Raw genomic sequence first — 20836 nt, 5'->3', positions numbered from 1 at the left:
CTGCATTCATCCACCCATTTCTTGATACTTTTAAAACCTTTCCCTACTATAATCTGATCTTTCCCAAAGCCCTTAGACACATGAAAAATCCCCAAGGTATGATCATTGTAATTATGAATTCTGAACCCTATGAGCATAATAAATCATGTGGTGGATGAACATAAACAGGATAGGGGACAAATATGAGTCTTCTCGAACACTATACAAGCAACATTATTTCCCCTGAACAAACGCTAACCTGCCTACCACTTAGGAGAGAGTCAAATGATGTACCAGCACTCTGACACTCCCTTTCATTGAATCTTATTAATTAAATTTGGTGGCTGAGGCTGTCCGATGCACCCAGAATATTTAAAAACATAAAGACAATTCGCTCTCCTCTATCCATAATGTTCTGTTTAGATGCATGTTCAACTAGTAGGGCACTCTTGGTTCCTGGATAGAGATGGAAACCTGATTGCAAATCGCAGAGTAGAAAATTACTCTCTCTCAAAGCTGTCTTTGGGCTCCGAGATTTTCTGAGTACGGAAGACTTAAGAGTTTTACTACAAAGGTTGCTATATCCTCACCACATTAGTTGATCAACCTTGATAAGCAGAGGTTACCTGGGCAGAAAGTGGTGTTAGTGTTTTTTTATAACACATTTTATTATAACACTCAATACTGTAAAGTGCTGTATACCACACATCGTCCTAGCCGGAAATGAAATGTAGCTTAAAGAAGTCAGAAGCCCCAATCCAGCGTCTAAGAAGCTGCTGGCGAGCAGCCAGACAGAAGTTATCCCGACAGCCTATAGTAGTCCCACCGCTACTGCCACACTCTAAGGAATTTCCTATGACATCCCCTTGCCACTTATATTGTTTCTTCTATTTTGCCGCACCAGTCCATACCCTCTCTCCATTCCTCGATGGAAGGTGCCAACGGTGCAGTCCAGTGACGGGCAATGTCTCTTTTGCACAGACCGACCTGGGTTCTGTCCCCTGTGGTCCCACCCAGATCCTCCAGAATACTTAGTATGGCTATCCGGGTTTGCGGTTCAATGTGGTCCCCCAATAACTGTAGAAAGATTAACAAAAAGAGCCGCCCAGTATGCCTGGATGACCCGGCCTGACCATGTTACATGAAAGAAATCCCCAGAAGAGTTTTGGCATTGAGGACGTGGGGGAGTTGCGGAGGCCAGCTCTTCACATCTTTAGAAGTGTCATGTATGCTTGGTGACGATATTTAAATTGGACCATACGAAGCCTGGCCGATATCGCTAGCGTCTGGGGGGCCATGAAAGCGTCATGCTAATCAGCCTCGTCCAGTTGCCCTATCCAAGTCTCCCATTTGGTTCGCAGGGTATCCAATGTTGTGGGGGAATGTATTATTAAGGATCGGTAGATCTGTGTCACCCTTCCCTTACCCAAGTGGCCCATAAGAAGCTTACAGTCTAGGGGGCTCCATTCAGGAACATCAGTAAGAGCGTCTTGCTAGGGAGAGCGGGCATGGCGCAGCTGCAAATAATGAAAAAACTGGGATGATGGCGTATAATAAATTCTGACGCCAACTCCTGTAAGGACTTTAGCACCCCTCCTGTCCTGGCATCGGCTTTAATGATTTAAAAAAAAATGTAATTCCTTAGTGGGATCTTCCTCAGAGTTAACGAGTTTTAACACTGGGCTTCTACTTGTGCTTGAGGTACCTGTCCAGATTCATACCCCTTTCTCTAGACTTTTCAATGAGAAAGAAATGAAATCAATATATGAAATGTAGGAGTTACAATATATAAAAATATCAAAACAGTTGAATTCAAAACAAGGATTTCAGTTAACAGAAAATACATCTGTACCTTAATCTATTAGACCCAACAGCAGTGAGTTTGGAAATACAGTTAGAAGTAAAATCGCAATAAATTGAACTTGTAGCCAATAATCTGCAATAAAGGAAGGCATCAAACCAAGAGATGGTCATATTTCTGAATACTGTTAGATTAAATTTGATTAAGAAGGAATGTTACAACCCATATATAGAACCATTATGAAATTGTTACTCAACTTTATATAGTTCTAATGTATATGGTGTGATGCACCTTCATCATCTCTCAGCAGAGGCCCGGCTGTATGGCATGTACAGGTCTGCATTCTACAATAGTAGAACTGGGGCACTGTTGATTTAAGCACGCTGTTGCCAGATGTGAATGTGTTCCATAAAGGGACCACAAACATTGCCTTCCATGTAGTCGCTTGTGTCCGTAACAGCGGTGTTATGTGGAAGAGGGAGCTGGCCATGGATCATAGGAGGCCTGTGACTCATCCACGTTGCTCGAAGAGGGGTTTTCCCCTATGACGATTGGGACTCTAGATGGTTGAGGAAGAAATCCTAGCAGACTGCCTTATTTCCCCAAGACTGCATACTCCGGTGTGAATCAGTGAGGCACACAATCAAAGAGGATGGAGGGTTCCCTTTTGAAACCACAGACTGAGTCCCCTGTGATGGCCTTTTTTCTTCTTCTTATTTTTTTCTTTTTTTTAAAGGAGAGGGGCTCATTGGGAACAGTAACTTTAAAAGACCAAAAAGGAGATAAGAGTGGTGAACTAGTTCAGCAGTTACCCTTTATAAATCCTGTAAATCTGGGAGAAGGCACTAGGCCAACAAGAAGTGGATCCTTTCTTACTGAAAGTGAGTGGGGTTGAGGCAGAAAAACATGTTTTCAATGAGTGAAGGGAGAATGCACTTGCCCCACAGGAGGTAAATTGATGGAATTACTTCCCTTTTCCAGGAATGCTAGGGTCTGTATCCTCATTAAGAATAGTAATCCCGGAGGAGCCTAGCGCGCAACCAAGATGGCCGCGTAGGTGCGAGGCTCCCGAGGACCTCCGCGACCTCCTACGTTTATCCTGTCTTCATCCTGCATCGGTTGAGGGGACTGTGTCGGTGAGCCTGAGCCGAGGTGGTACCCGTTTCCCGTTTTCGAATCGGACCTCGGGTGCCGGAGTGAGCACCGATTGAAGTTTGCGGCCTGCTTCGCTCCTGACCCCGGACTCGCGTTTGGGGGCGACCCGGTGGCAAAGTGAACAACAACGGCGGGCTGGGCCTGGCGAGTCGCGTACCCCGCGCTTTCACTTTCACTTTCGCGCCCCCTTGCCGTCTTTGCAAGTGGGATCGCGGCGCTCTTTGTGTTGGGGTGGCCTCGCTGGGTGACCCAGCCTGCCTGCTGTGGCCCGCTCCGCTGTCCTGGGGTGACCCCCCGGAGCCCGTGGCCTTGATTGCTTGCCTTTTACTGCGTGGCTGGTGAGGGTGTGAGACCCGCGACGATGGCCACGAAACAAGATGGCGATCGGTTGAAGGCCAAGTCGACCCGGCGTGGCGCCGCACATCAGGCCAACATCATGGACCGCTACACCCTCCCGAAAGGATCTCCCGGTGGACCGCACAAGTCCTCTGAGTGCCCCCCGGATGCCCCGGATTTGCCCACAGAGCTGACTCTGCAAGACGTCATGGGCGCATTGCTGAGATGAAGGCCTCGGTGGGCCAGCGGTTTGACACCTTAGCCCATAAAATCGACGCGGTCCTCGTTAATGTCAACCTGGTGAGGGCTGATCTCTCCAAGACCAACGACCGGGTCGATTCTTTGGCCCACACCGCGTCGGGCCTCACGACTGAGGTGGCGGCCCTCCAAACGGAGGTGCACCGACTACGTCAGGCGAGTGCGCTCATGGATCGGCGCCTGGAGGACTCCGAGAGTCGGGCCCGGAGGAATAACATCCGCATCATCGAAGTACCCGAGGGACGGGAGGAGGCGGCGGCGGATCTCTTTGTGGAGGACCTGATCACTACCCATCTCCAGCCTCGGGGACTGAGTAAATTCTTTGCCGTGGAGAGGGCTCATAGAGTTCCTGGGGGAAAGCCGAAGGTCGGAGCCCCTCCGCGGCCTCTCCTTGCCCGTATTTTTAACTTTCGGGACAGGGACGCGATTCTGCAAGCCTCCAGACTGCAAGGGCCGATTAAGCTGGAGAACATGGAGGTGAACTTTTATCCTGACTTCACCCAAGCGGTCCAGAAGCAGAGACTGAGTTTCCTGGGCGTCAAGCGGCGGCTTCGGGACATGAACTTAAAATACGCCATGCTCTTCCCGGCCAGGCTGCGGATAGAGGTGGATGGTCGCACGCACTTTTTTGATCGTCCTGAAGTGGCCGGGGACTGGCTGGACACTCTGTCTGGGGGTCGTGATCGGGATGGCGGGGGGGGCGGCGGGAGGAGACGGCCCACTGGACCGGGACTGAGGTGTTGATACTGGGCCTCACTCTGGACGGATATGATGCCACTTTCGGCCAAGCTTAGGGTTTTTCGTTCTTCTGTATTCGTTTTTCCCTCCTCGGAGGTGGTGCGGGGTCTAGAAGGGGTACTCTTTCCTCCTCTAGGGGGTCTAGCTAGTTTCATTATATAGGGGCGACAGGCACACTGCAAGTTGGGGGGGCTGTCTGGGCTCATGCAGGGGTGCAGGGAGGGGGGAGTTTTGTTGGGGCGGTTGGGTTGGGGTGGGGTGTTGTTCGTTTACACCACAAGGCAAAAGTATCGGTGTGCTATTTCTAAAGTGCTCTCTGGGGGACGAGTGATTGCTTTCGTTTATGATGGGGGGTAGGGGACTGAGTCTTTTGTCCTGGAATGTTAATGGACTGGGGGACAGGATAAAACGAGGTGTGGTCCTGCAGTTCCTGAAACGAATTTCACCCGATATAGTTTGTCTGCAGGAGACACACCTCATTGGCAACTCCTTTTGTGCTATGAATCGACGGGGCTACCGCCTTGTGGCCCATTCGGGCTTCACGTCTGGTTCAAGGGGTGTGGGCATCATGGCCAAGAACTCGCTCCCGTTGGAAATTGATGAGGTGCTCCATGATGACAGGGGACGTTACACGGTTCTGGTGGGTAGAATGGAGGGCAGAGTGGTCGTTTTTGTGTCTGTCTATGTCCCGCCAGGGTTGCAGACGACCACCTTTGCGGATCTGGGACGCCTCCTCCTTGGCCTTCCGGAGGGGATTCTAGTGGTTGGGGGGGATTTTAACGCTGTGGTTTCCGGAACGGAGGATCGTCACCCCCCTAGGGATCTCCCCCGTGCCTAAGCGTGGTTGTCTGGCCTCTTGGATACCTTGGGGCTGGTGGATTGTTGGCGTTTGAAACATCCCACGCAGCTACAGTACACCTTTCATTCTGGGGCCCATGGTAGTCTCTCAAGGCTAGATTATGTCCTGGTGCCGGCGGCGCATGCGGGGAGGATAGGGGAGGTGCGCCATTTGGCGCGGGGTATTTCAGACCACTCCCCGCTCTTGTTGCACTTTGATATTCTCCCGAGGGGAGAGGGTAGGGTGGTCCCGATTAATCCCTGGTACCTGCGTGACCCCACCATTCGCGCAGAGTTGGTTAAATCCCTTAAGCGATACTTTGACGATAATGTGGGGTCTGTGTCATCTGCGGTCTCTCTGTGGGAGGCGTCCAAGACGGTACTCCGGGGGGAGGCCCTGTCCCTTATTTCCCATTCCCGGAGGCGCGAGCGGGAGGAGGTGACCCGTGTTGAAACTGAGATAACCGAGTTGGAGGGTGATCTAGAATGTGGGGTGACGGATGACAAATTACATGTTCTCCGACTCAAGCAAGCGGCCTATAAGGCCCTCGTCACGGAGGCGGCCAGGGGCCTCAGTAGAGAGCAACAGGGGAGACTGTATGATGTGGGTGATAAGGCTGGTAAATTGATTGCGTGGCTGGACAAAAAGGAGAGAGCGAGTCGAGTTGTCCCCACGATTGAGAAACAGGATGGTGTGTGTGTCACTGAACCGGAAGAAATTGTTGACTGCTTTGCAGAATATTTCCGTGGGGTGTATTCCCCGGTGTCCTCCCGCTCGGAAGAGGATTCCCATGCCCTGCTCAGAGATATCGCGCTGCCTTCCCTTTCGGAGGAGGACAGAGTGTCGTTGGACGCCGCCCCAACATCTGAGGAAATTGCCCTCGCCATACGTTCGGTCGCTTCCGGCAAGGCCATGGGTCCTAATGGTCTTCCCATCGAGTTGTACAAGCTGCGACCGGATACGCTGGCGCCGCATCTCCGTGCTATGTTCCTCGCGGCCCACTCGGCGGGTTCCCTCCCGCTAGACCAGCGTCTGGCTATTATTGTGGTTATTCATAAGGAGGGGAGGTCGCGGGACCGGGTCACATCCTATCGGCCTATTTCGCTGTTGAATGCGGAGCCCAAAATTCTCGCCAAGGTGTTGGCTACTCGGCTGGTTGGCGTGGTGTGGGACTTGATTCACCAGGATCAGTCCGGCTTTATCCCTCATCGCAACACTGCGCTTAACCTGCGGCGCTTGCATGGGGTGCTCGCACGTGTCCCGTTCATACGGGAGCCGGCCATTTTGGCGTCCTTGGACGCCACTGTGGCGTTTGACACACTTGAGTGGCCATATATTTGGGCGACACTCGCGAAGTTTGGGTTTGGCCCAGGATTCATCGGTTGGGTAAAATTGTTGTACTCTGGACCGCTGGCACAGGTGGCTGTGAACGGTAGAGTGTCGGCTCCGTTCGAGCTGGGCAGGGGCACGCGGCAGGGCTGCCCGTTATCACCGCTCCTTTTCGCGCTTGCCTTGGAGCCCCTGGCGGAGTGGCTGCGGTGGCATCCTTCTATCCGTGGTCTCCGTTGGACCCCTGATTATGAGGACCGCATATCTCTATACGCTGATGATATTCTTCTGTACCTGGCTTCCCCACGTAAATCACTGATAGTACTGGTTGATGTATTGCGCTCATTTGGCCTCAACTCCGGCCTTGTCATCAACTGGGCTAAATCGTGTGTGTATGTTCTCTCTGGGGAGGATCCTATCCTTCCGCGGGGTTGTCCTATCCAGATCGCCCCGCGGGGATTTAGGTACCTGGGTGTCTTCATTACCCTGGACGTGGGGCCCGATATAGTCAGAATTTGCTTCCCCCCCTCCAGCGCCTGAAGGAGGACGTCGCGCGTTGGAGGCGCTTGCCGCTCTCGCCGCTCGGCCGGGCGGCATTGTTTAAGATGATGTCGCTGCCACGTTTCCTGTACGCTTTACAGAACACAATGGACGTCGTCCCGGCGCGCTACTTTCGCGAGGTGGAGAGTCTGCAGCGCCGACTGTTTTGGGAGGGTAGACCGCGTATCGCCCTGGCGAAGCTGACGCTCCCGTGGTACGACGGGGGGGTCGCCTTCCCGGATATCAAGCGATATTATTGGGCCTCCCAGCTGGCTGCGCTCAATCACGGCCTGTACGGGCCCGCTCTAAACCCTGCCTTTGAAATGGATAAGATGTTACTGCCGGGTGGGGATTATAATCGGGCGCTTTACTCTAGCTCGCTCGACGCACGTCTGACGGGCCCCACGCGGGTCATGGTACGAGTGTGGCACGCGGCTAACGTGGCGATGGGGTGGAGGGACCGCTTGACCCGGGCGACGCCACTATACGCATCTGAGCGGCTGGGCTCCCTGTGGACCTCGAAGGGCTTTGAGAAGTGGGACATGATAGGCATCAGCAGAGTGGGCGATCTCTGGACGAGGGGGGGATTCAAGACGTTCGATGTGCTGCAGACAGAATTCCAGCTGCAGAACAGGGAGTATTTTCGATATCTGCAGATTCGTCATGCGTTGTGCTCCGTCTTTCCGGACGTCGCCTCCATCCCGGAGTACTCCCCTCTGGAAGATAGAGTGCTGGACGGGCATGTACCGAACGGCACGATTTCATTAATTTATAAAAAACTTATCAATGACCGTTCGGGACTGCTGACTAGCCTTCGTGAGGCATGGGTTGCCGATGGACTGGAGCTGGATGACGAGGACTGGGTGTCTGCGGTGGCCTCCCCGAAAGAGGTGGCCATACCGGCCCGCCTTCGCTTCGTCCAGCTCAAGATACTCCATAGGGTCTATGTTACGAGGCCGAGGCTGATGCGTATGGGCTATGCTGTGGACGGGTTGTGTAAGCGTGGGTGTGGCTCTTTGGGGACCTTTCTCCATATTTTGTGGGAATGCCCGGATGTGGCGCGATTCTGGCGTGGTGTGCATGAGGTTTTGCGGGTAGTTACGCGTGTGCCGCTGCTGCCCGAGGCGAGGAGATGTCTTCTGAATGTGTGGGAGCCAACCGACTACTCGGTGCCGCAGACGTGGTGGGCGACTCTGAGATATATGGTGGCCAAACGTGACATTGCTCAACTGTGGGGTTCCCAGAGGTCGCCGACTGTCTCGGCGTGGATGGATAACATGGATTGGTGCATGTTTCGGGAAAAGGTGGTGTATGTTGCGAGAGGTAACCCTGGGACATGGGTGAAAGTATGGGGCCCCTGGAACGCCTACCGTGGGGGAATCTGTACCCCGCCGTTATTGCCCGATCCGTCACCGGCCCCGTCTCCTTAGCCAGTTTGTCTTCCCGGTTCTGGGCAATGAGTCTACTTAGTCCCCGTCCTGACCTTTTCCCCCCCTCGATACTCCTATGGACTAGTGGGGTCCCCCTCCTCGGGGAGCACATGCTGCTGTTTCCGATTGTGGGTTGCCTTGTGGATTTGTTTTTTGTTGTTATTTATATTAAAAAGAAACCGTTATGTGGGGTCCGGATGGTGTGGCTGCCAACGCTTCTTCCAACTCCTGTGAATTTCCCTCTGCCGCAGCATGCGTGCTATTGTCTGTATCGCATGCTCCTTCTGCTTGCTAGCGGCCGGCCTGAAGGTTGTAGGCCCATCTTTGTATATTTTTTGGATTCTGTAATAAACGGTTTAAAAAAAAAAAAAAAAAAGAATAGTAATCCCACTGCCTTCCTGTGGTGAAGGTAATCCTCATTTGCATCTGTTATATTTTAAACTGCTATTTCTGCACAAGGGACTTAAAGAAGCTATTTGAATTCAGAAGTGCTGCTCTGTGGGGATATATATATATATCACCAAAGTGTTGTCTCCTAAAAAGAACAACAGCGTCACAGCCCAAACATCTTTACAGCGCTGAAAAGAAGTTTGAGCTCTGTCGCTGTTGTTCTTAGAAGGGGACTACACTTTGGTGGAATTATAGGGGTGTGCGACCGCGTCACGGCCCGCCATCAATCAAGTGGCTTGGGTTCTTCGCTCACTTTTTTGTTGTTGCTGGATATATATACATATATACACACACCAAACTCCTGAAGTCCTCAATAAATCCGTGCACAGACTCCAAATTACTCAGTGCATTTATTTAAATAACAGCATGTCCACCATATGACACGTTTCAGCCAAGCCTAGCCTTGCTCACACGTATATGTGTGTGTATATATATCATGAGAAGTAGTTTTCTGTGACATCAGCAGGAGTCTCAGTACCTGCACAGTGATATTGGAATGTATCCTGAAATCTAGGAACAATAATCTTCGTAAAGGCAACAATTAATTTGTGAGAATGTTTTACGGCTAAATCATACAATCAAGTACATGTACTTGTGCCAATGTGCACTATGGCTGCAAGATGCAAATGCAGACTGTTTTATGTCTTTTTTCAATGCTTTTGTATTAAATAAAGTTTTATGCTAAAATCTAAAAGCAACATACACTGTGTTCATTATTGTTTCTTACATAACATATGTATTAAATACAATTTTTGATCTGTTACAATAACAGATTACATAATACAACAAATGACAGTATTATAGTCATATTTCCATAGGGAATCCAAATGCATTTCGGGACATGGGTCCCTTCGTCAGGGGCCAGTCTGCAAGAATACAAACACAATGTGCAGGGTAAACCTTCATGTAACTCCTAGAGAAGTCACGTTCTGCTATATACAATTGTTACACATAACTGTCAATATAGACGGTTACAAAGATGTAATAGATAAACTGGGTAGGAAAATCTATGTAGTAAATGTGCCCCACTGGTGGTCAATGCGTGAGTCTCCCACCATGTGCCTTCAACAAGAGTTAAACCACAATAAGTGATACTTCACCACCTCATATGAAACCTACTCGCAGCGATTGGAAAAATGTCTGCAGCCTGAGATCAATGAAGTAACTCAACGTCACTATAAAACAAAAACTAATCACACAATGTACCGAATATTGATGCCTAGATACATGAAACCTTACTACTATGTAGATATGTAAGAATAACCACTGACCTGGTCTAATGTAGGCCAGTGCACTATGCAGGCTCATTCTCACTCTCCAAGAAATTCCAAAATTCTACAAAGACGAAAACACGGTATTAAATACACAACGCTGACCTCTTAGCTGAAAAACTTCAACCATGAGCTCTACCGTTACCCTCCCTGATTTTCAATTTTCTGCAATGTAACAACCACCGTCACTCGTGAACCATTTCTTCAAACAGCTGCTGCCCGGGAGCTCCCCCGCTATCTATTTAAACCGCCCTGTAATACACTGAAAGAGACGACGGACAGCAGCACACAAGTCTCCCATCACAAAATGGCTGAAACCGCCATCTTAAGATGATTAAAAAAGCCGTAAATAAAAGTACAAATCTAATCGAATGGCCAGGTGAAATAAGCACGACTCGCAACCGGATGCGCTACCCCAAGGAGTAGTGCCTGAAAGATATTTTAAAAAAACACCAAGATGTGCCGCAATCTGTAGAAAACAAGGATACAAAAAAACAGGAAAAAAGGCTCTGCTATATTGAAAGGAAAAAAAAGCTAGCTCGCAAATTCCATCAACCAACACTATAGTAAAATACCTAATCGGGATAATCCCAATGCCAACAACTGTGCTGAAATTCACCATGAAGGGAAAAAAATTCGGGGAAAAATAAAACTGTAGTGAATGTCGCTGTTGTCTGATGTACCAAGGTTCCTACTGTAGTAAATGGGTGGTGTGGTGCACTGGCAAGCATTCTGGTGAAATGGACAATAGAAAAAGATTCCTCAGTTACTGATGTAAACCTGTAATCACAATCTATATCATCCTGTCTTTATTAACAACATCCATGACTAATATTAACAACTACAAATCGGTGCAGAATCTCCATAACATTAAAAATAGCTATAGAATACTCCTTATTATAGAAAACAGCTCATGTCTATTTTTTCGTTCAGCCCTCTTGGCTGCTGTGTGTCTAATTTTCTGATCCAAAAGATCTCCCTTTGTAATAATGCCCTGGTTGCGTCTTTACCTGGCCTGTGTATTAGGGTTTCTCTATCACTTGGAACCTTAATTGGGAGATCGAAAGTGTTTCACGTGGTCCAATGTACTGCTAAGCTAGATGTTTTATTTGATGTCCATATGGTGCTTTTGTGTTCTGAAATCCGTGTTTTTATTTTCTTTCGGTTTTGCCATATAAAACTTTATTTAATACAAAAGCATTGAAAAAAGACATAAACTTGTCTGTATTTGCATCTTTGTTATAGTGCACATTGGGGCAAGTACCTGTACTTGATTGTATGATTTAGTAGTGAAATAGGCATGCTGGACATCATGCCCACAAATGTAGCACGCTAAGAATTAGAGGGATTATTATTTCATAAGTTTAAAATTTCTTTTGAGTGCTTCACTGATTCAAATAACAAATGTTTTACGGCTACCAGATTTTTTTGGGGGGTTATATGGAAGATATGTCAGGTTTTTTAATAAGTCTGGTCAGAAATCCAAATTAATCTAAATTAAACACAGGCACATAAGGATAACCACTTGGTTATAACAACACTGGATCTATTTATATTATGCATTTTAATGATCACTACAGTTCAGAAACAAAAACCATTTTTTCAAGCCTTTCAGCAAAGTACCTTACTGCAAAATAAACTGGTTACAGTGTACTGCCCCATTATGGGCTATTTCTTGATGCATGCTCAAAAAAGTGGTAGCAGAACCACAGCTTTGTTTAAATTCACTTAACAGGCAACAGCTTGGTTTTCACATCAGGTCAAGACCGTGCATGTTCTGTTTGTAAATAAGATAGTTGTGGTGCTTGAATTCTCAAAGTACAAATGCTACTATGCTTGGTAAATTAACTATTCTTTATATTTAGGTGAAGAGTCATGAAGAGTATTTGAACACAGTGCAGTCAAAGGAGCAGGACTGCCTTGCTTTGGAAGAATTGGAGCTGCAGAAAAAAGCTATTCAGTCCCAGAGTGAGAATCGGCTTCAGGAACTGCAGCAGGAGACAGATATGCTTAGAACTGTAAGTGAAACGAATGTCTTTCTAAGCTTATGCTTGCTGATTAGTTTCTTTGATTCAAAAGACAGGAAAGCTATATGCAAGCAGTTAATTTTTAGATTGGTTAATCTGTGCAGCAATGATGGTTACTTTCTTACCAGTAAAGGAGTCAGGGATGTTGTACGAGCTTATTCAAATAGAGGGAAAACCGCACTTCTGCTTACCTCAACCAAGTCCTAGTCCAAGGTCCCAGCAACTTTCAAGCGCCCATCTGGTCTTCGATTCAGATCTTCTCCGACCACTGCATTCTGGATGTGGAAGTGAGCACTGAATGGCAGTTTGGATGAACACTCTTATGCTTAAGGTTTTTGAGGTACAGTTTTGGACAGAAAGGCTTCTGATTGTCAATATTCTTTAAGATGGGTAGGAATCTTTATGCATTTTGACCATTGCATCCCTGCATCTCCTCTTGCTTAGAGCACGTTACAATTTGGTAACATTCCTTAAAGGAAATATTTTCAATACACATTGTATTTTAATTGGCTTTTCTTTCCGGGAGACGCAGAATTTAAGGCAAAACTGACTTCAGCAATGCAGGTGGGCAGCTTTATAAACTCTCTAGATCACTTCTGGAGATGACATCACATGAATCGGGAACTGGTGCTGCAGCTGTGCCATGTGGTATTAGGAATTGTATAATGTCTTGAAGATTCAACCAGAGAACTGGGAATGGTTCAAGGTGAATCTGTAGCAAGGTGCACATCTATCAGAATGGAAGTTACTGAAGGCAAGTATCTTGTTTTTCCGGAGAAATACACTTTCAAGAAAAAGGTCAATAAATATTTCAACAAAATGTTAGGTTTGACTTGCTGAGTTATAAGGGGACAAGAAAAGTGTAATGCAGTGTTGTCACACTATCATATAGTATCCATCTATTTTATATTGGTCTGTAGAGAGGGGCCCATTCGTTATAGGTTTCTGGTAAGCACCCGGAACATAAACCCGCCTGATAATGGTGATCCGTGCCAGCACTACCTGCAGGAGAAAAGAAAAGAAAGCAAAAGTGAAGGCGGACTCTATTTTGCAGGAGCACACGAATGAGAGGAGGCCTATAAAAGGAAAAAATGGACTTGGAAGGGGTGGTCCTTTTCAACATAGAAGACGTTGACTACAATGAGGAGCGCCGAAGGAAGAAATACGATGCCGAAGACAACCGCTCAAAGCAAAGACCCACAAAGCCGTGAACAACTGGTGACAGGAAAGCAATGGGACATAGATATGACCGTGTAGTACCTACTCAAATGGAGTGAGGGCTGGTTGACGCCACCAGCCTTCACCTGCTAGCTGCCACAACTCAGGAGAGTGACTCGAGCAAAGCCTCCTGGGGGCATTACAATACCCGGAGCCCTATTTTGAGCACCAACCTCTCTTTTCCGACACTGTATTCTTTCTTTGTTGTGGTTATAAAATGTATGTTTGCCTTACTAAATTCATTAGCCTTTGAAGGGTTTCTCATTTGTGCTGTGGTACTATTGAAAGCCTGAATAAGGAGAAATACAAGAATGGCACCCCTTCCTGATTAACTGCCTGTTGGAATTTAAGGAAAGAGAGCCTAATTCACTAAACTAGGAGCCTAACCTTGTCTCCCTTTGAGCTGGGAACCACTTTCCCTTGTTTTTTACACAGGTAAATGGTGATGGGTTCCCCTTGCCTACTGTTAGAAATAAAAGATACAAAATCAAATCATCACTCATGCTTACCCACACATTTTCCAGTTCTTCCAAGGGTGCTGGCTGCGACCATCCCGAGACCCTAGGAACGTAGAAGATTAAATTGGAGTTAATGCATTCCTCACCATTTCCACCATTCAAAGAGCTGGATATGCAATACGAGGAACATTGACTGCCCATGGGCGTTACCAGAATTCTAATTTTTCTGTTTCACCTGTCAGTTGTGTTATCATTAAACACAACCATTCGGAAAACAGAAAAGCCTCCGAAGCCAGGTTTCCGCCCGTCCCTCCACAAAGTGGTGTCAGAAGTGGGATCTGAGGAAGGCTTTTGTCGCTAAATTGGCTGAAAGACAGCAAAGATTAGAAAAGGCCTTGGAAATATTAATGAGCACCGCTACTGAGGATAGGGAGACATTTCAGAATGACATCCAAAAGCAATCCGAGCATATTGACAAGGTCTCACGGTCACAAGACACTGCCCTTAATAAATAGGCTGACTCACTAGAACAACGAGGTCAAACCTCTTTGTCTTCTGTCTTCTTCTAGAAGTATGCGACTGGAGAAGATCCTTGTTTATTTTTCAACAATTATGAACAATTAGCCCAAGCAGCTGAGTGGCCAGAGGAACAGGGGTACAATATTTGGGGCCACTGTTGACTGGTGATCTACAAACGGCTTACCAAGCCACTAAACCATGCTGTACCACCCCATTCAGGAACATTAAGAAAAGCATCCTAGAGCGACTGGGCATAGAAGAGAAAACATATTGGGTAAGGTTACTACACATTAAAGAAGGGCCCCACAAACACTTCAGGCCTTGTATTATAGGGTGAAGGACATGGTTGATAGATGCCTGAGTAGGAGCATGCCACTAAAGAGGAGAATTTAAAGAAGATTTATTTTGAACAGCTCCTCTCCTTTCTACATCCCCCTGTGCAAAAGTGGGTCAAACAGCACTGCTGGTTGACTCTGGGCACAGCAGTAGGAATTGCTAGTGCTTATATTCAGCCCAAGAGACAAAGGGAGGGCGAGAAGAAACCTACTCAAGGGGAAGAACCAGTGGCCCTGAGAAATCCACTAGACATGAGACGCCTAGGAAGATTGATACAGTAACACATCCCCTGGCAGCCAATATACCTCAATGTTCTAATTGTGGAGGATTAGGGCACATAACCCAATATTGTCCCCAGAAGGTGGAGCCAGTGGAAATTGGGCTAGCTAAACCTTTCTCCTATGTGAACTCGAGTTCACTGTCACCCTATCATTGTATTGTATGGGTAAACGGCCATCTATCTCCACTCTCTAACTCATCCCAAACCTTATTCTACTGCGATCTCCAAAATAACCCTTTCTAGACTCTTGCCTCCTCTATCCCTCCTTGGATCACCCCAAACCTCATTTTAATACTATGATCTTCCAAACAACCCTTCTAAATTCTTCTTACCTACTCTATCCCTCCTTTGACTCATCCCAAAACTCATTTTACTACTATGCTTTCCCTAATCAATTTCTAGAGATTCTTCCATCCTCCATCTCTCCTTCTGCTCATCCAAAACCTCATTTTACTTCTATTTACTTCTATAGTCTCCTAATCAACACTTTCTAGACTATTTCCTCTTCTATCCCCACCCCATTATCCTTTTCAATCCAGCTAACTGACACACATGTCCACTGCTCAAATTAACTCAATTTTACTATACTAATCCACTATTAATCCTTTTTGCTACTCACCGTAAAGCGCTTCGACACCTTGTCAGGGATAGTAAGCGCTATATTAATACAATACAACTTCAGCAATGTCAATTATTGTGATGCTGGGGCCTTCCTGGAAAAGATCAGGGCCAAGGGTACATCTTGGTACAGCACGGAGACCGCTCTAGGAAAGGTCTATGAATCAGTGATAGCCACAGTGAACGGCGGCACATTGGCCATGATAATACTTTTAGACCTGTCGGCAGCATTCGATACGGTCGCACACCCGATCTTGTTGGAGAGAATAAATCATCTAGATGGTACTTACATGGATTTGGTCCTATCTTGAAGACTGTTCCCAACAGGTCTTTCTTCGACCTTTTACATTCTCATCGAAACCATTGGTGTGCAGAGTGCCACAGGGCTCGGCCTAGGGCCCGCTGTTTTTCAATCTGGCCAACCTGATTATATCTTGGGGCTTGAAGGTGGTTTCCTCAGCGGATGACACGCAGCTGGTCTTTTCTTTTAAAGAACACTCCGCTATGGCCTTCCAAAAAATTCAAGGAATGCCTGAAAAATATTTCTAATTGGATGAATAGTAATTGTCTAAAATTGAATGCTGATAAGACTGAGGTCTTGTTCTTTAGTCAGGCTCACAGTGGCTAGGAGGATAGAGTTTAAGGCTCTAACTTTTGCCTTTAGAGCAACAAGAGGCTTTGGCCCATGCTATCTTAAGCAGAGGCTTAGTCCTTATCAACAAGAGCAGACCCTGAGATCCAACCACCATCGACTCCTTTGTGTCCCATGATATTTCAAAACCTGTCGAGGTGAAATGCACTGCCTGCCCACCTGCGGAGTTTAGGAAGGCCTTAAAAACCTGGCTCTTTAATCGGGTGTAGTCTCCTGGCTGGTCTTATCTTTAGTCTCGCTATTAGCCCCGGGACACCTTTATGAGGTAGCTCTGCGCTCTACAAATGACTATCGATTGATTGAAGGGTTATATTGTATCACTTCCTGTGATGTCATTAAGGTCAAAAGATATGTAATGTCACTTTCCCTACCCCTAGAATTTTGGTGAAGCGACGCCCATGGTGCCAGGCTGCCTCCGCAATTCTCTTGTAGTTGCGATCGTTGCCTGCTGGGCATTGTTTAAGGTCGACTTTACGTTTCTTATGTACCAAACTGACAGTCTTTTGAAATTTGCAATGCTAAAACCAGTCGACATAAAAGCATAACAACTCTCTGAGCCGTTTTTTCAAGGATTTTATGTTCGACATGGCTTGGGGATGAGTTTTCCTTGAACGGAAGCCTTTTGTTGAAACGGTGCAGACATGGCTATCGCAGAACAGAGTATCAGGGGTGAGCCTCTCCTGATTAGTGAGGTGCTCTGCTAGGAAGCCGCTCAGCTCCCAGTGATCGGTTAGGATTTTAAGTAGATGGTGGGAGTTCACAAAATGACGTGGATGTTGGAAGCCCGCGAGAACTGCGAGAGAATAGGAATCTGGTGAAGTTTCAAAGCGTGGGCTATTTATTGGATGGCTGTGGCACCTATATACCCTCTATAGAGGAATGTTTTGCCCTCTGTAAATGTAGCATAAAATACATAAATAAATAATGGTACCACAACCATCTAGTAAGTCTAGAGCAAAGCCAGCTAATGAACCATGCTTCTGTTCAAAAGAGTCAGTACACTACACAAAGGCTGAGAGTGCTGGGGAAGAGTCCCGCTCGGTAGGTATGTAGAGGACCTGAAAGCTTTTAAAGATGGCTGCAGGCCAGTAGAGTCCGACACAATTTGGTGGTTTGCGTTTTCTGACGCAGTGGAATTTGGAAGAGGGGCTTTGCTTCCATTGGTGCCGTGGCACCAGGCCAAAGGGGGCACTGAGGCCCGATTATTCCTATATTTTATGATCAAACAGCAACCGGGTGGCTCATTTGCATCCTTGCACTATAGTCTTGACAAACTCGCTACGCTACTGATTTAAAAGGCTTGGAGGGATGAGCTTGATGAGGCTTGTTTTTTAGTTTAAAGAACTTTATTTAAGTAAATAGAGAGCAAGGTACAATAATATATCAACAGTCATAAAAAAGGTACAAAAGATATCAAATGTATATGATAAAGGAAAAGTGAAAACTTAATGTAACAAACTTTATCAAAAAAATAGAGCCAACTGGTTATTAACACTGTCCTGTCTACACAACTCAGCCTGAACGCTTGTGAACTACCCCAGGTCAATAGGACTACTCCCCTTGAGGCTTGGGATAGACAGTCCTGCCATGGGAGCCTAACCCATTATCCAAGTTTGGAGGTGAAGCAAGTGGCTGATCTACTTTCCCTAACTAAATCAGGATCCCCACTTGACCCATGCCCCCCATATATCCTACACCTAGCAGCGGAAAAGGTCGGCAGAGCACTGACCCCTCTGCTCAATTTAGTGATTGAAACAGGGATATTTCCCGCAGGATGGAAACTGGCTTGCATCAGGCCTATACTAAAAAAAAACATCCCTTGATCCTCTGGAGGTGAAAAATTACCGTCCCATTTCATGTCTGCCTATAACTTCCAAGAACTTGGAAAAGGCCATTAATCAGGATCTGACTATCCACCTGGAGGAAAACAACCTGCTGGACTCCGCCCAGCATGGGTTTAGATCCCAGCACTCCACCGGATCTGCCCTTATTATGGCAACTGAAGAGATTCGAAGGGTTTTGGATGATGGTGGTAGAGCTGCCCTTCTATTACTAGACCTCACGGCAGCTTTTGACACTGTAAACCATTCAGTGTTACTAACAAGGCTGCAATCCGTGGGAGTCAGTGGTAAGGCCTTGTCCCTTCTCGCTTCCTTCCTCAACTCCAGGGAACAATTAATTCACTGGGAACGTCTGCAATCGGAACGGTTCACTCTCCCGGGCGGAGTCCCGCAGGGCTCGGCACTTTCGCCCACCCTTTTAAACATCTATGTAACTCTATTGGCCAGACTGATCAAGAGTCATGGCCTAGTGCTCGTGTCCCATGCCAACGATACACAACTACTGGTGTCGGTTACGCAAAACGACAATATGTCAGCCGAGCGGTTCCGCGACTGTCTCTCCTCCGTAATGTCATGGATGAGGGTCAACTTTTTAAAACTTAATACCCAAAAAACCGAGATCCTCGAGTTCGGTAATAAACGCTCCATCTGGAATCAATTTTGGTGGCCCCCTGAAGCTGGCGCATACCCCTCGCCAGTCACCAAGGCTAGAAACCTTGGCTTTCTCTTCGATGGTGGGCTCACCTGCGCCCCCCAAATCAATCAAGTGGTCTCTGCCTGTTTTTTTACACTCTAAATTCTTTACAAAATTCTCCCATTTATTCCGCCTTCCCTCAGGAAAACAGTAGTGGGCGCCCTTATTTTATCAAGGATAGACTATTGTAACGCACTCTATCTGGGCACGGGGGTAAAACAGCTCAACAAACTCCGATCACTTCAAAACGCTGCAGCCCGAGTTCTATATGGCCTTCCCAAACACCATCCCACCTCTGCGAGCATCAAATTACTTCACTGGCTTCCGGTAAGACGTCAGGTAGAGTTCAAGGCTCTTTGCCTTGTACACAAAGCCCTCTACGGAGGCGGGGCAGAAGACGTTCAATCTCTATTCCCCCGCTACATCCCGGCACGCTGTCTACGGTCTTCGGACGATGGGCTGGTCCATCCTCCCAAAATCAAGAGGGCTAGCTGGGGGGGGTAAACGCTTTTCATTCCTGGCGGCCAAACTATGGAACTCCCTCCCTGCTTCCCTCCGTCTCCAGCCATCGCGATCTATCTTCAGAAAGGCTATAAAAACCAGGCTTTTCATACAAGGCTAACCTCGGTGCTTCCCCAGATCTTGCTTCCTAGCGCCAAGACGCCTCGGCATAAGTTCGCTCTACAAATACAATCAGTCAGTCAGTCAGTCAGTAGATGTCTCTTGAATATTTGGGAGCCAAATGATCTGAATGACTGCTTGCTACAGTGGACCACTTTGGGGCTTATGCTTGCCAAGGGAAACATTGCTCAGAGATGGGGCGCATCTCCGCCTCCGGAGGTGGGCGACTGGGAGAAAGACTTAGACTGGTCAATGTTCAGAGAAAAAACTGTATATGTGGCCCGTGGTTGCCCTAAGAAGTTGTCTCATGTGTGGGGCATGTGGAATTCCTATCATGGAGATATATGTCAGCCGCCTCTTTTCCCCATTGAAGATGACCCCCCCCCCCCCCCCCCCTCGCCCTAGACCTTCCTAATGACATTTCCTGTGCTGATTGATGTAACCTATTGCCAACCTGTTATCCCTCTATTACTCCTCTGTAATGTGATTAATATGCTGGTGCTGATTAATAAAATGTTTTAAGAAAAAAATAGAGCCAAAGCTAAGAGCAATTAAGGAGTTATGTACCATAGCAAATTAGCATTTTAGGTTTTTTAAGAAACAAAGAAAGGATAGAGAGAGAGAAGAAAAAAAGATAAGAAAACAGCAAAAAAATCAACATTCTTACCAAATCTATTAAATACAGAGATCCAATAATGAACATTATACAATCTCAAGTCAAATATGAACATTATGAGAAAGATTTAACAGTATAGTCATGGTGGTTAAAAAACAAAGGTACTGTCTTTGTTACGTAATGCAGAAGAAGATAAATAATTAATTAGTGGAGACCAGAAGGCTTCTTTTCGACGTTGCTGCTGAGAGGTAGTTGCAAAGGCTTTGTCTAACCTATGATGGGAGCAGAGAAGATTCCGCCAAGCAGAAAAAGTTAATTTAGAAGCATCCTTTCAGTTGAAAGGGATAACCTGAAAGGCAATGGCAAGTAACAAATCCACAAAGGAGCCCATCCCTAGAGCACCAAACCAATGTATGGAATTACTGCCCAAAAATATGGAGTAGACCTCAAAAGGAAAATTGATGGAGCAAATGGAGGTAATTAATTTACATACCTTTGTCCAGAAAAGAGAAATATTAGGCAGAGGAAAAAGGAGTGTTTGTATGTGCCAGGAGTGTTTTTACAGGACCAACAGTTGGGAGATAGGTCGGAGGTGAATTTAGATAATGGGGTTAAAAACAACCTTTGGTAAAAATAATAAAGAGTCTGAGTAGCGCTAGCATTAAAGGAAGTGTAGTGAATTGATGTCCAAATAGAGTTCCAGGTGTGTACAGAGCGATTACATTGCAAATCAGATTCCCATTAAAATTCAGTTTTACTCTTGGGACGAGAGGGAAGAGAGAAATGGAGATATTTATATATATGGGAGGCCCGAACGGAAAGAGAAGTAGA

General features: G+C 46.8%; 1 protein-coding gene across 4 annotated transcripts in view; it reads left to right on the top strand.

The window, feature by feature from the left end:
* GOLGA4 (golgin A4) overlaps positions 1-20836 on the top strand; it is an 840043-nt gene that overhangs the window by 542378 nt on the left and 276829 nt on the right. For all 4 annotated transcript variants that reach the window (XM_085607536.1, XM_085607535.1, XM_085607534.1 and 1 more), the window contains one exon: positions 11991-12143. In XM_085607536.1, coding sequence (XP_085463662.1) covers positions 11991-12143 — 153 coding nt within the window. The remainder of the gene's footprint in view (positions 1-11990; positions 12144-20836) is intronic.

This window comes from Triturus cristatus, chromosome 5_2 (assembly GCF_964204655.1).
Source record: "Triturus cristatus chromosome 5_2, aTriCri1.1, whole genome shotgun sequence".
Taxonomy (NCBI): domain Eukaryota; kingdom Metazoa; phylum Chordata; class Amphibia; order Caudata; family Salamandridae; genus Triturus; species Triturus cristatus.
The sequence above is the reverse complement of the archived record's forward strand: the minus strand, read 5'-3'. Positions and strand labels throughout refer to the sequence as shown.